This window comes from Brassica oleracea, chromosome C7 (assembly GCF_000695525.1).
Source record: "Brassica oleracea var. oleracea cultivar TO1000 chromosome C7, BOL, whole genome shotgun sequence".
NCBI lineage: Eukaryota > Viridiplantae > Streptophyta > Magnoliopsida > Brassicales > Brassicaceae > Brassica > Brassica oleracea.
This window is the reverse complement of record NC_027754.1, coordinates 27941094-27955079: the sequence shown is the minus strand read 5'-3', so window position 1 is coordinate 27955079 and position 13986 is coordinate 27941094. Positions and strand designations below refer to the sequence as shown.

The 13986-nt window shown below is 30.3% G+C and overlaps 2 protein-coding genes across 2 annotated transcripts; one reads left to right on the top strand and one right to left on the bottom strand.

Annotated features, from left to right (window-relative positions):
- Nucleotides 1-9395: 9395 nt before the first annotated feature.
- On the top strand, nt 9396-9907 carry LOC106305490 (major pollen allergen Ole e 10-like). The gene has a single exon (XM_013741856.1). The coding sequence runs from the start codon at nt 9454-9456 to the stop codon at nt 9808-9810; it is 357 nt and encodes a 118-aa protein (XP_013597310.1). The 5' UTR covers nt 9396-9453; the 3' UTR covers nt 9811-9907.
- Nucleotides 9908-10303: 396 nt separating this feature from the next.
- On the bottom strand, nt 10304-13516 carry LOC106304184. The gene is made up of 4 exons (XM_013740581.1): nt 13136-13516; nt 12830-13030; nt 11928-12491; nt 10304-10791 (listed from the first exon to the last, which is right to left on the bottom strand). Exons 1-4 carry the CDS (start codon nt 13392-13394, stop codon nt 10418-10420), a joined length of 1398 nt encoding a protein of 465 aa, XP_013596035.1. The 5' UTR covers nt 13395-13516; the 3' UTR covers nt 10304-10417.
- Between the last annotated feature and the right edge of the window lie 470 nt (nt 13517-13986).

The following is a 13986-nucleotide window of genomic DNA, read 5'->3' as shown; positions in this document are numbered from 1 at the left end:
TTTTAACAGGCTGGTCGGTTTAAACAATTTTAAATCAGATGAACAATTAACCAAGCAGGATGAGAAAATAAATCTATCAATTTAACGGTCAAACAATTCTAGCAACATAGCATCAGATTCAATCAGATTTAGAACCTCAATGATCAAAACCGAAAATAGTTTTGATTTCAAAATATTCGATTAGGGTTTTAATATATAGTATAATTAATTCTGATACTTATATTATTTAGGGTTTATAGATATATGGTTAGGGTTTATCGGATTTTAACTTGTAAAAACCGATTTGGGGTTTTAATCGTGTAGGAACATGATTCAGGGTTTGGGGTATCGAACTTTTAGAATTTCGATTTACTCAATTAGGATTTTTGATCTATTATCCTATGGCTTTGATTCATAAAGATTAGGATTTTAGGGTTTCATTCTTTATCAATCAATCCATGTTCGATTATGGGTTCTTAGGTTTTGAATTACCTTTTAACCTTAGATGATTGTTGAATTGGACCACCAAAGGAGTTGAGCCGCGAGCTGGACACGAACGGGACGCGAACTGGAATGGATCGAGTCGCTTTTATCGGTTCCTTATATAGGAGATTACACCGTCATAGATAAATGGAAAAATTACAAATTATAATTTCTTGGTTATGAGCCATCCACAATCTGGTTCATAACAAAAACTTATATTTAATACTCCCTCCATTCCACAAAGATAGAGTTTTTAGTATTTTCACACATATTAAGAAAACACATTAAACTACCATAATAAATGTATCATTTTCTGTAATTTTCAATTTTCAATAACTTTTAACCAATAGTAATTCAATTAATTTTCTTGAAGTTTACAATTTTTTCATAAAAAGCACAGAAAATACATCTTTGTGAAATATACTTTTTTTTCTAAAATGTCTTATGTTAATGCAACGGAGGAAGTAGGTTACAGACGCTCAAATGGCTATTGTATTGCTGAAGAACATTTGAAAGAAAAGATTGGAAGGCTAATACCAGAATGGTTTTTTCAATGTATGTTAATGTACTTAAAGACTACAGAAATATATAATACATGATTCTTTTTTACAACGCCGTGTGTAAAACAATGCTGTCCGTTTTAATATCTTCTTAATTAAACTGCTCTAGAGAAATAAAAATTAGAATAAAATTTGTCTAAAGTCTTTTTAGTGTGCTATGGAGATGATATTTAAGCAAGTTTATTTTTGTAATTAATACAAAACTAGAGTGTTTATCCGCGAATTCGCGGATACAAAAAGTTTTATAAATTTAATATAATATAATTTTTATGTGTTGGCATGCTATAATATATTTTTTTCTTTCAAAATTGAATGTAAATTATTTGGTAGATATTTTTTTAATAAACAATTTTATAATTTTATTTATTTGATTATTACTTTTCAAAAGTATATGTATGATATTTTGTAATATTTAGTTAGATTTTTTTTATCAACAATCATATATAGATGATTAAAATTTTGTCTCTTAAAAATGTGAATTTCATTTTTTAACATTCTCGTCCATAACACATATATATAGTTTAACTAGGACCGGCCCGCCTTGCGGGATGAATATTTAAAAATAGTTTAAATTGTTAGAATAAATATTTAATATAAATTTTTATCAATCAAAAATATAAATATTAGTTAAATTTTTTACATGTGTTTTTTAATGCTAAATAAACCATCCCATGTTGATAATTAGTTATGCTTTTTGTTTTGGAGTGACATTACATCATTTTTCTGAGTATTTATGATGTTGTACTGGAAGTTATTATCATATAATAACTTATGTGGTGCATTTTATATTTATTATAATTGATTATTTATATATATAAGTGAGAAGTTATTAGTATTTTGTAAGTTGTGATTGAAATGTAAGAGCAAATTGTAGGCTAAAAATCTATTATTATGTTTAATATTTATTTTGTTTCAAATTATAAGTATTTTGGGTAAAAAATACAAATATTAAGAAAAATATATTTATATATTTAGCATTTAATTAAATAGTAAAATTGACCAATGATATATTATAGGAAATTATCTCAAATAGACATTTTTAAGTTTTTGCGACAAAAATAGTTTTCAAAGAGAAAATGACCAAAATAGACCATTTTTATATTGAAATTTTTAATTTTTAATTTTTATTTTTTAAATTTTGAAACACTATCCTCAAAACCTCACCCTAAATCTAGGTTAGTTAACCCTATCGTAAAAATATATTTTTACCCTTTAATAAAATTTATTTTTATCATTTTTTTCTTTGCGGGCTATTTTGTGAATATAAATTAAAAAGCTATCCTAGCGAATTTCTCTAAACTATATTCTAAATTTGTTTTTCAATTTTGTTTTAATTGATTTACTTTTTATATTGGATTTTGAAAATAACATAAACTGTGAAACAATAAAAAAAACTCTTCAAAGTATTTAATTAAATAGTAAAAATGATCAATGATAAATTATATTAAGTTTGTGTGCCAACCAATAGCTGAGTTACACATCAAATTCAAACGCATATAACACATACGGAGCTGAGATAATTCAATAATTCACAGAAGTGTTAGTTTTTTCACTGTTAACTATTATCTTCTATACTCTTTTGTTTCTATAACTTTTTTTTGACATATAATGACATTATATTAAAAGAAGCAAAAGTATCCTTTTTACATAAATCAACTTTTGTTTGGGTCCAAAGAAGCTCAATCCTGATATGCCAAAGTGTAAGGTGAAGGATAAATATTTGCAAGGTTGAATTTTTTTTATGTGAAATCGTAGGCAGTTAATTAATTTTTTTGGTCTTAAATCAAACCTGGAGAACATATTTGTTGGAACTTGGAGAGAATTTATCTAATTTCTCATAATATGTGAATTAGAAGAATTATAAGGTTTAAATTCAACTCCCTTAAGACATTAACAAAATTATCTTTGCACAACAGTAGTAGTGCTTAAAGATTTATATTTAGGACTTTTCGTGGTTAGAAGGTTAGAAAGTATAGATGAAATCTACTTCTCCATAGTGTTACTATAAATAAATGTTTTCCTCTCACACTTACCACATAGTAAAATATGTTACATATCCCGTGAAGTAAATCACGGCAGTTCACGTCCAGCATTAGCATACAACATTCACTTTGAGAAACTGTCTAATATTTTTTGCTTTCTCGTGGAATAAGGGCTTACAATATCAGAGAGCTCAGAAAACTCAGCAAGAAAGCTGTTGAAGATATCCTGATATTGGTTTAAGCTATATTGCATCACCAAACTATTCTTCATACATCACTTCAATCATCAGTTCATACAACAAACTCTCTAATTAACAAAACCAAATCACAACTTGAAGTTTGTCAGGAACCAGAAACCACTCAAATCAAAGTGAAACCAAAGAGACAACAACAAAAGTTTCATCTATCCTTCTTGTCTGGAATGACGACAGTTGAATCTGAAAGTTTGAAGTGGTGCCCCAGAGGAGCGTCGACTGTGAAGACTGAAGAGGAAGAAGGATGAATAAGATGGTGAATATATATAATCAGTAACGACAATTTAAATCGTAAAAATATGCAGAGAAGATGGAGAGGCCAACCTTTTCATCAATCAAGAGCATGTCAAGTTGTCAACTCTATTAGCTCTCCTTTCTTCATATATCGTGCTTCCATAAACGAAAGAGAGGCGTGGCCACTGTCTGCGGAGAACGTCGAGACTTAATTGGCGGAGAACGGCGAGACTGAATTGAGTGAGGCACTGTTTTTGACGAAGTGATCGTCACTATTTATAGGACTAATCTCTCTAAGTCCAAAGGAGGTTGAGGTAAGGGAAACTAAATGCGACGTATTGAATGGTGGCTTGAAGGAGTTAGTGGAGAAACTTAATTACCTGATTTCAGTGATGCGTAGAGGCGTTACGAATCTGTAGAGGAAGTCAATGGTCGGTTTAAAATAACCAGAGGTTGAAGAAGCGTCTCAGAGATTTGGAAGAAGCGGCTGAAGCGCAGACGTCGCCGAGCCGTCGTAGAAGGAAGGGAAGAGACGAATATCATTAGATTTAGGGTTTCTAATAATAGGCCGTCGGGCCGCCTAAATCAAAAGAAAATATCAGCCCAAAATACAAAAGATATAAGCCCAGCGGTTAAAGCCCAAAAAACTTCAGTTTAAATGAAGCACCTCGTTTTATATATCGGGACAGGTGTCGGCCTGTCAGGAAAGGAGTTTCCACGTGTACACACATAATTGACACCAACAATTTTATATATATATAGATATGTTCGTAGATCAAGTTTTTTCGTATAAATTGTTTAATATTAAAATATCAAAACATGAAATCATGTGACAAATAAATCCACGATTACAGGTAAAATATAAACATACAAAAATTATTAAGGAGGGACATAATATACATATGTATGAGACCTTAGGGTCGAGTGGTAAGGAGAAAGACTTGGAATGCCAACACGTTTCAGGTTCGATCTACCTGTTGCATTAAACTAATTTACATTAGTCAAGGACATAAACATGGATATGAGGTTTTGCTTTCGGCCTATTTGAATACCAGAAAAAGAATCTATCCATAGGCTGCACCTTTCTAGTATGGGTCATTCTATAGGTCCATGATTCATGTTAATAAAAAAGAATGTATAGTTTAACTCTCTGATGAAAATTTTCATTTTAAACAAAAAGTTTATGAGTTTGTTTTTTTTTAAAAGAATTGTAATGTAAACTGATATAAGAAGTTTCAGTTATAGAAATTTGAATGTATTTGTTAACAATAATTTTAATCATTAAAAAAATGATTTAAGATAAATTTGTATTCAGTTACTTTTTTCTATGATAAAAAATCTTCATATATATATATATATATATATATATATATACTATATTCAATTTTTACTTTGTGTTTAAAATGATATAATATGTCTCTAATTTTCTAATGTTCAGTAAACATAAAATATTTAAGCGCTACTTTTTAAATTAGATGCTTCAAGTTAAATTTTTATTAATGAATGTGTTTGACAACAAATTTGTCATAAATTTTAAGATATATTTTTATTCATAATATTGTTTTGGTTGTTTGGCAACTGATCTAAGTTTGTTTATGACTATTTTGCCATTAATTACGATTTTAAAACATCTTTATATTTTTATTTTATTTTGTAGCGTAAACTGATAAAAAAGTTTTAGTTATATAAATTTCATTGTATTTGCTCGCACTAATCCTAGTCATTTCTTAAAAAATGATTGAAGAAAATTTTGTATCCAATTTGATTTTCTATTATAAAAAAATATTAAAAGTTATACTTTGTTTCTAAAATGATATAATATGGGTCTAAGTTCTGAATGTTCAAAAAAAAGTAAAATATTTGAACACTTATTTTTAAATTGGATATTTTAAGTTTAATTTTTATTATTGAATGTGTTTGACAAAAAATCTGTCATAAAGATGTATTTTTATTTATAATATCATTTTTATTGTTTGATAACTGATGTAAATTGGTTTATAGTTATTTAATTTTAAATAAAATTAGAACGATCTTTTTTATCTTTGAGATTTTTGGAAAAAGTTTTTAAAATGATGACTATGTGAGAAACTAATATTTTGCAATTTTTTATGATTTTATAACAACATTATAACCTCATAGAAAGTATTTTATACATTTATAAACTAACCTAAAAACTTTTAAGAATTTTAACTCTTATAAATAGTTTCATAAATCCTAATCATTGGTAAAAAAAACAATTAAGAAAATAATTTATTACATCTTATAAATAATTTATAAACTTTCAAAATTCTTTAAGACTTCATAAAATGTTTTTATAAATACTTATTGATGGTTTTAATTTTAAATAATTTACAAGCATGTTGAACTTCATAAATAGATTCACAAGCTTCTCTAAATGAGATATTATTCTTTATAAATGGTTGTATAAATCTTTATAAATTATTTTTTAAACTATTATTAATTATAAAATATTCATGGGCTTTTTGCAGATATTACTCAAAACTTGAAGTCAAACACAAAACTAACTCATGTTTTTTTTGGAAGACTTCCGTGGAAGTCTTCTACGTTAGTTTTTGTAAATTTGTTAAAAACTTTAAGATAAAAGTGTTAAGTAACTTCAAGAATATCAAGTAACATGGTTTAATGTGTCTTCTCAGATCATCTAATGAAAGGGTTCTAGCTTTGAACTTATGTAATGTTTTATCTTTTGTGAATTTGACTAAGTTTTCTTGAGAATTCTTCTCCCTTAGTTGTAATAAATTTGATTAATTTTTTTTGTTATTGTGTTTTGCTATTGAAGTTGTATCAATAACTTCAATTATGTCAAGTAATTTTGGCAAGATAATGTCGTGGAAAATGAACATATTTACCAAACTTTTTCATTACTATCTCTTTAAATTTACAAAAAAAAATTACAACTAAAGGAGTACACATGCAAATCACAAAACATACCACAAACAAAACTATTGTAGATTATTCCTCTGCAAAGACAAGCTTATGAGAAGATTCTGTCAGAAGACTTCCTGGAAGTCGTCTGGAAGACTTCCTGGAAGTCGTCTGGAAGACTTCCTGGAAGTCGTCTGGAATATGGAAGAAGACCCCGTCAGAAGACTTCCTGGAAGTCGTCTGGAATACTTCTTTGAAGTCGTCTGGAAGACTTCCTAGAAGTCGCCTGGAAGACTTCTTTGAAGTCGTCTGGAAGACTTCTTTGAAGTCGTCTGGAAGACTTCTTTGAAGTCGTCTGGAAGACTTCTTTGAAGTCGTCTGGAAGACTTCTTTGAAGTCGTCTGGAAGACTTCTTTGAAGTCGTCTGGAAGACTTCTTTGAAGTCGTCTGGAAGACTTCTTTGAAGTCGTCTGGAAGACTTCTTTGAAGTCGTCTGGAAGACTTCTTTGAAGTCGTCTGGAAGACTTCTTTGAAGTCGTCTGGAAGACTTCTTTGAAGTCGTCTGGAAGACTTCTTTGAAGTCGTCTGGAAGACTTCTTTGAAGTCGTCTGGAAGACTTCTTTGAAGTCGTCTGGAAGACTTCTTTGAAGTCGTCTGGAAGACTTCCCTGGAAGTCTTCTAGCACATTATATTTTAGAAGACTTCTGAGAAGACTTCCCATAGGTCTTCCAAAGTCTGATCCAGATCTGAAAAACATCTATATCAAACCCAGATCTGTAAAACCTTCATATCATATCAAAAAACGTTCAAATGGCTTAAAAACAGAGAAAATGAGTGGAAAATTAGATAGACATACTTTTATATAATACACAAAGTACATATCTAAGTGGAAGATGAGAACCATCTGATTAAAACCTGCAGCAAAAAGATAGATTAGTGAGAAAGACATGAGACAAAAATGAAAAATTCATATAAAGTTTAGTGTTTTCAAGTCAAAGAGATTAGAGTGGGTTTGGAGAGTTTTAGTTTGGGAAAAAAGTATGAATTTTATGTAACAGGAGGTTACCAAATGAAGAAAAATCAACATAAGAACTTACCAAAACGCTCAGATCTATTATGAAAGGGAGACATGAGAGAAGATTCTGTCAGAAGACTTCCTGGAAGTCGTCTGGAAGACTTCCTGGAAATCGTCTGGAAGTCGTCTAGCCCAGAAGTCTTCCAGATCTGAAAAACCTGCATATCCATATCCAGATCTGAAAAACCTATATCTCCAAAAACGTTTAAATGACTTAAAAACAGAGAAAATGAATGGAATATTAGATAGATCTACCTTTATAGAACACACAAAAATACATATCTAAAATTAATAAATCTACCTTTAAATGAGTGGAAGATGAGAATTATGTGATGAAAAACCTCCAAAACAAGATAAACTAGCGAGAAAGACATGAGACAAAAACAATAAATTGATATAAAGTTTGGTGTTTATAAGTTTAAAGAGATTAGAGAAAGGTTAGAGAGTTTTAGAATGAGGAACATACTATTTTTGTTGAAGCCATTTGAGAGGAGGAGAGAGAATGTGTAAAAAAAAATTTATATATGCAGACAAAAATTCCAATAAGGTTAAATATTTTCGATCAGAAAACTTACTAGACGACTTACTTGTAAGTCGCCCAGAAGACTTCAATATTTTTAGCAGAAAACTAAAATATTTTTAGCGGGAGTTAGAAGACTTCCCAGACGACTTACATGTTAGTCGTCTAGATCCTAAACATAACCCATAAACTAAATTAACTAACTAAACACTTCATAAAATCAAATTAAACTTAAAAAGTGTTTACTATACACAGAAATAATCACATGTAGATAAAAATTTAATTTTTCAAAAAAACATTTAAGCTTTCCAAAATCTAACTCTAAGAATACATACAATACTACAACATATGTTGCCAAACTCTAGACCAAAGAATATCATGATTCACTACTTTCACTCATCTATGTTGAAAACAATTCAATTTTATTATATATTAATTTATATCACTTAAAACTGTTTATAATTACATGATTTTAATTTTTCGCTTATCAAAATATTTTTTACAAGATTTATAAATTATTTTTAAGATCAACTATACCAGACGACTTCCGTGGACGTCGTCCAGAAGACTTAACAGAATCTCAAAAGACTCAGAAGACTTAGCGGAGATATATTCGTAAAAATGAATTATGTTTTTTTGTTTGGTCACAAGGGATTGACTGTAATTTCACAAGGCTTTTGGGTTACTTTTGTATTTGATTCAAGTTTGAGCATACTTTTGCAATCAAAATCAAGTTCTGAGTCATATTTGGTAAATCCCCCAATATTCATTATTGTTGATTTAAAATATTTATTAGATATGAATTGGTATAAATAATTTCTTAGTATTCTTGCAAATGATATATTAATCATTATAAATGATTTTGAACTTACGTAAATAATTTACAAACACGTTTTATAGCTAATATAATGAAATATATACGAATATTGGGATTTATGTAGGAAAATTAAGCTATTTTAACACTGATTTGTAATAGGAAAACAAATCTATTATATTAGCTTTTATTAGTTATATTTTAAATGAATATATATAATATTATATGGATTTTTTGGCAAAAATAATAAATGGCTCTAGAATTGCCTTTTTAAAACATAACTAAAATAAATAAAATATAAAATCATCAATCAATGAAATTATAACAATTTCTTTAAATTTTACCTTGGATTTACACTTTAGCAAAAGTTACTTTAGCGACTTTTCAATTAATATATAGGAAAATTGAGGTTACAACTTTTTAAAATATCTTCAAATAATATATAGGGGATAAGATAAAGGTAAGAATGTAAATATCTTATTCAACTCTATTAAATCATCTTTGATAAATTTTAGATTTTGGTCAACAAAAAAAAAAGAGTTATTTCTTTTTGACAATACATTAATACATGTGCAGATTGGTGTGGTTATATATATGTACAAGTAAAACCACATAGATATCCAATACATACCAATTTCATATAATTTCAATTACCATTTACAAACAATGACAAAAGTTTATTCATTGTTATTAGTCATTTTCATAATTTTATCGGTCATTGCGGTGCATCACTTTCCTGTAGCATCCTCTAAACAATGGTGCATAGCAAATTCGACGGAGACAGATGCAGAACTACTATTAAATATATATTTAGGGTGCGAACATAAATTCGTCAATTGTAAACCAATCTACCCTGGTGGATCTTGTTTCGACCCTGATACTCTCATTAGCCATGCGTCATTTGTGATGAATGCTTTTTTCCAACTCCATAATCGCACCAAAGAATATTGTGGTTACAACAATACTGGCATAATCACTAGCACTGACCCAAGTTATGGTTCATGTGTGTATTATGTATCTTAGAAATATAAAATTGGTTTTAATAATTGATCCCTAGAACTCTTTGCGGTATGTGACCAACATAATTATGTAATGTTGCAATATGTGATCAAAATTAATATAATTTAATAAAATAAAATAAAATAAGGATGATTTCGTATTTTCTATGTTCCAAAAAATATATTATCAAAACGCACCTTACGACTTGGAGGTTACTGCTTTTGGTCGGATGCATAGTCTCACCGGGTCACCGGTCTCAAGAGCAAAGAGCTTTTCATATGTTTTTTGTTGATGATCAAGACCCGACGAAAATCACATTTGCTGGTCCGTCGGGACTGTCACGTTCTTTTCCCGTCGCTGTTTTCGCCGAAGAGAAATGATTTGACAACGGTGTACGTTGAACTTTTTATTTTTCTACGTTAGCTGAAAATCATCTCATGTAATAACGTTTGTATGATTACTTCTGATTTCATATTTAGTCAATCTACAATGACTTAGCGGGTCGAAAATCATAATATTGACTAGAACTATTTTAAAATGTTAGTAATGAAGAAAAAACCTGAACGTTGAACCTATAGTAGTGAAAATAAATATTAACAACTTAAAATACTAGCTCAATAGAAAAAAGTAATCAATGGTGATCATCCCACATCTCCATGAGATAACTCTTACAACTACTACCGTTGAGAGACCAAGATCCATAATCTAACCATCTTCGTTTCTTCTGTATTATCCGTAACGATTTTTGTTTCTGTTCTTCTTCTTGTTCCTCGTACGAAGATGTCTCAATCTTCTTGAGATTGTGTCTGTATTCAACAACTATTTGTTCAAAAACTTCGACCTCAAACATGTTCATTTTCACCATTGGGTTTACGTGATCCCTCACAAACGCAAAGGCCAACTGGTCTCTCGGGTTAAACGCTTCTAACTCGTTGAACATGCAGCACGAGAATAGGTCGCTTCTTATTCCGTGTTTTCTCAGTATCAACGCACTGTCTGGTACATCTACAATGTGAACATCAAGGCAAATTGTAAATTCGCTGATCAGTAAATTTAATATGACAAATCTGTTTTTTTAAGAACGTGGAGATCCAATAAATATAAAACTTGTAGAGATAATAATATTATCATTCATATATAAGAAAAGGGAAATATGCTTAGTCCAGTTCATTTTAATGACATATAAGATTTGATCAAAAAAAGAAGAGATATAAATATATCTTGGATCGACAAAAACCATAGAACGACTTGCGTTTTGGGACCCTCACTTCTATCTCTATCTCATATTCGTATTGATGTTGTTACATGGGACCACGTCGTGATTCTTTGATTGCAACTATGATTATATTATTTTTTTTCTAAAGGAATATGTCCAAGTTTCCAACAAACAAACAAATATAATTTACAGCTAGAACTTAAGCAATAACACATATTTGTTATCCATTTTAATCTAAATTTTGTTGTTGTTTGTAACCGTATTATCTTATTATATTCCACAGTGTCTATAATGACCTACATAATAGTATTAATAATTCTCGATTACTAAAAGATCAAGTTATCTCTACAACTTGAATCATTGAAAGTATGGTTTTGATGATTACCCGTGACTCCATTTTTGAAAAGCCACAAGTAAAAAGAGCATAACCTAACCGACTAAAAGCCAATCTTCATGCATAAGACATGACTCTTTAGCCTTTATTGCCAAGTAATATATTAGAGTAGACACCAACATTCTAGACAAAGAAAGGTATCTGTATTTCTAAAGATGATTACCATAAGATCGTGTTTCAAAAAAAAAAGATTACCTTAAGATCATTAAGACACTTAAGAGCCCTATAACTATATATCATACATAAATCAACAGTAGGCCAAATATTATTATTATATATAAATTATCAAAATATATATGTGAAAGAAAATCACTGATTTGAAAGATAATATTTAATTTTTAATATGATCTTCGATTTGTAAAGTAAACTAATAAAATAAGTTAATGAAAAGCAACTTAATAAAAAACAAAACTAATATCTCATTTATTTTACATTAAAGAGGTTTTAAAGCTTGTTCGTTATGATAGACTTACTACTTTTTTTTTTTGTTAAAGATGATAGACTTACTACTACTAGTGAAGATTTTATTACCTGTGGGATATGGCATTTTATGAGAATTCCAAGGCTTCAAACCATGCTCACAATAAGTCTCCATCTGCATCCTTAGCCCATCGATATCTCCCCATTTATTCCACCTCGCCGTAGCCATAGCCTCCTCCATCGTATTTACAAAAAAAGGATGCTTAGATATCGCCATATCAACATCAGGCACTACTACCAAAGAATGAATTAGAAGAAGCGGATCGATCATGAGCTGGATTTTGGCGTCAATCCAAATACTGAACTGTGAGTTTGGAAACAGTCTATGTATAAGATACTTTGGTATAACACCGTTCATAGCCGGATTGAGGTATAGATTTTCGGATTTTGAGATTTTGATGATTCTCCATACGCCGACTCTGTAATCTCTTGGATTTTTTTTAGGGATGACATTGTGGTGAAAGAGAGAGTTTAGTGTTTTGTCGTCAATGAACATATAGAAACAAACGGTTTCTAGGGTTTTAACTCCAAGTCCGACTGGTTGTCTGATTTTGTCATGGTCGTTAAAAATGGCTGATGCAACTACTAGTCCACATTTCTCCATCTCAGCTCTATCTACCAAAACATATATAGAAAATAGTTAAATAACACATAAATTATAGATAAAATTTAATCTATTAATAACCAAGAGATGTTATTGAGCTATATTAACCCTTTAGGCTCTCAAATGTGACAACAAATACGGATATGATTACAAACATCTAAAATGCATGCTTAAAATTGTTATATATATATAATAATAATAATACAAACAACCATAATTTATGATCCTGTTTTTCTCCAGTTTACTCGGTGTTTTGAGTTTTGACTAAGATAACTGATTTATTCATAAACATGTTACTGGTTCAACCGGTTAATCAATATCTGGTTTAGTTAGAAGGATAATATCTCACCGGAGTCGCTGACTGGAAAGTCTCTAAAGAAACCACATGGAACTTCGACGTCATTGTCCGAATGATTGAAATAAGAAAATCTCTTCTGGGTACTGAAGTTTCCACCGAAAGTTTCGCTATTTCCATTAATGTATCTCAACTTCTCCGACGATGATGAGTCGCTGCATATGCTCTGTATCTCATTCAACACTGTCCAGTAATCTGATTCACATAAAACAACAAACACAATGTCCAAATAAAAACATTAAATACCCATCTTAGAGAAAACAAAAGCGCATTTTAATGATTTTAAAAAAAGTTAATAACCTGAGAAGAAAACAGGGGAAGAGCAAGAAGATCTGTGGGTGGGAAGAGCGTATTTGTGTTCACCGTAAGAAGAAGGATAAGAGAAGATATTTGTTTGGATCGGATCGAAAGGTGAATATCGAAAGACGCATTGGTTTCTTGAGAGAGAGACGTAGAGGAACAGAGAAAGTGTGGTGAAGAAGTAGAGAAGTGAGAAACAGAGGAGCTTTGATCGGACATAGAGAGGCGGAGACGCGGTGATTCTGATGAATTTTCCCATCTGAAGGAAAGATTTATGGTTTATTCATCATTCTTGAGAATTGGTGTTGATGATGGAGAAGGAGGAAAGGGGAGGAGGATCTTTCATTTAAGTTTGTGCTGATGAACTAACTGGAAGTTAGAAACTTTAGCAGCTTTTTATGGTGAAACGTTACTTAACAAAAATATTTTGTTATTTTATAAAGGCCGAAAATCTTTTATAAATTAAATTAAAATCCTTGTTTCTGTTATAAATCCATGATATGGATATGTGGATTGCCATTAACCATCAGGGAGGTTTACATCCGACCAGACTATCCGGTCCGTCTACACTCGTCTCCGGTTCGTCTCATCCGTCCAAGACTAGTCAAGATGAAGACTCATTCAACCGGAGCATTTATGAGCTTTGACCAAGTCTAGATATTTGTGGTCAATATGTAATAAATGTGTAGATACTCTCCTTTGTTGTAAACCCTTGGAACCTCCACTATATATTGATAGTGAGAGCTAATGAGAAAGACACAACTTTCAAAGCAACACTTCTCTCATATTTCTAACACGTTATCAGCACGATTGTGCTCTCCACCTGAGAAATCTCTCTCAGCCGGCGATCC

Excerpts from the sequence above, each read along its gene's own strand:
- LOC106305490 (XM_013741856.1), top strand. The coding sequence starts at position 9,454 with ATGACAAAAGTTTATTCATTGTTATTAGTCATTTTCATAATTTTATCG.
- LOC106304184 (XM_013740581.1), bottom strand. The coding sequence starts at position 13,394 with ATGGGAAAATTCATCAGAATCACCGCGTCTCCGCCTCTCTATGTCCGA. Across the intron at positions 12,492-12,829 it reads CTTTCCAGTCAGCGACTCCG|ATAGAGCTGAGATGGAGAAA; the intron begins GTGAGATATTAT and ends ATGTTTTGGTAG. Across the intron at positions 10,792-11,927 it reads TAAAATGCCATATCCCACAG|ATGTACCAGACAGTGCGTTG; the intron begins GTAATAAAATCT and ends TTCACATTGTAG.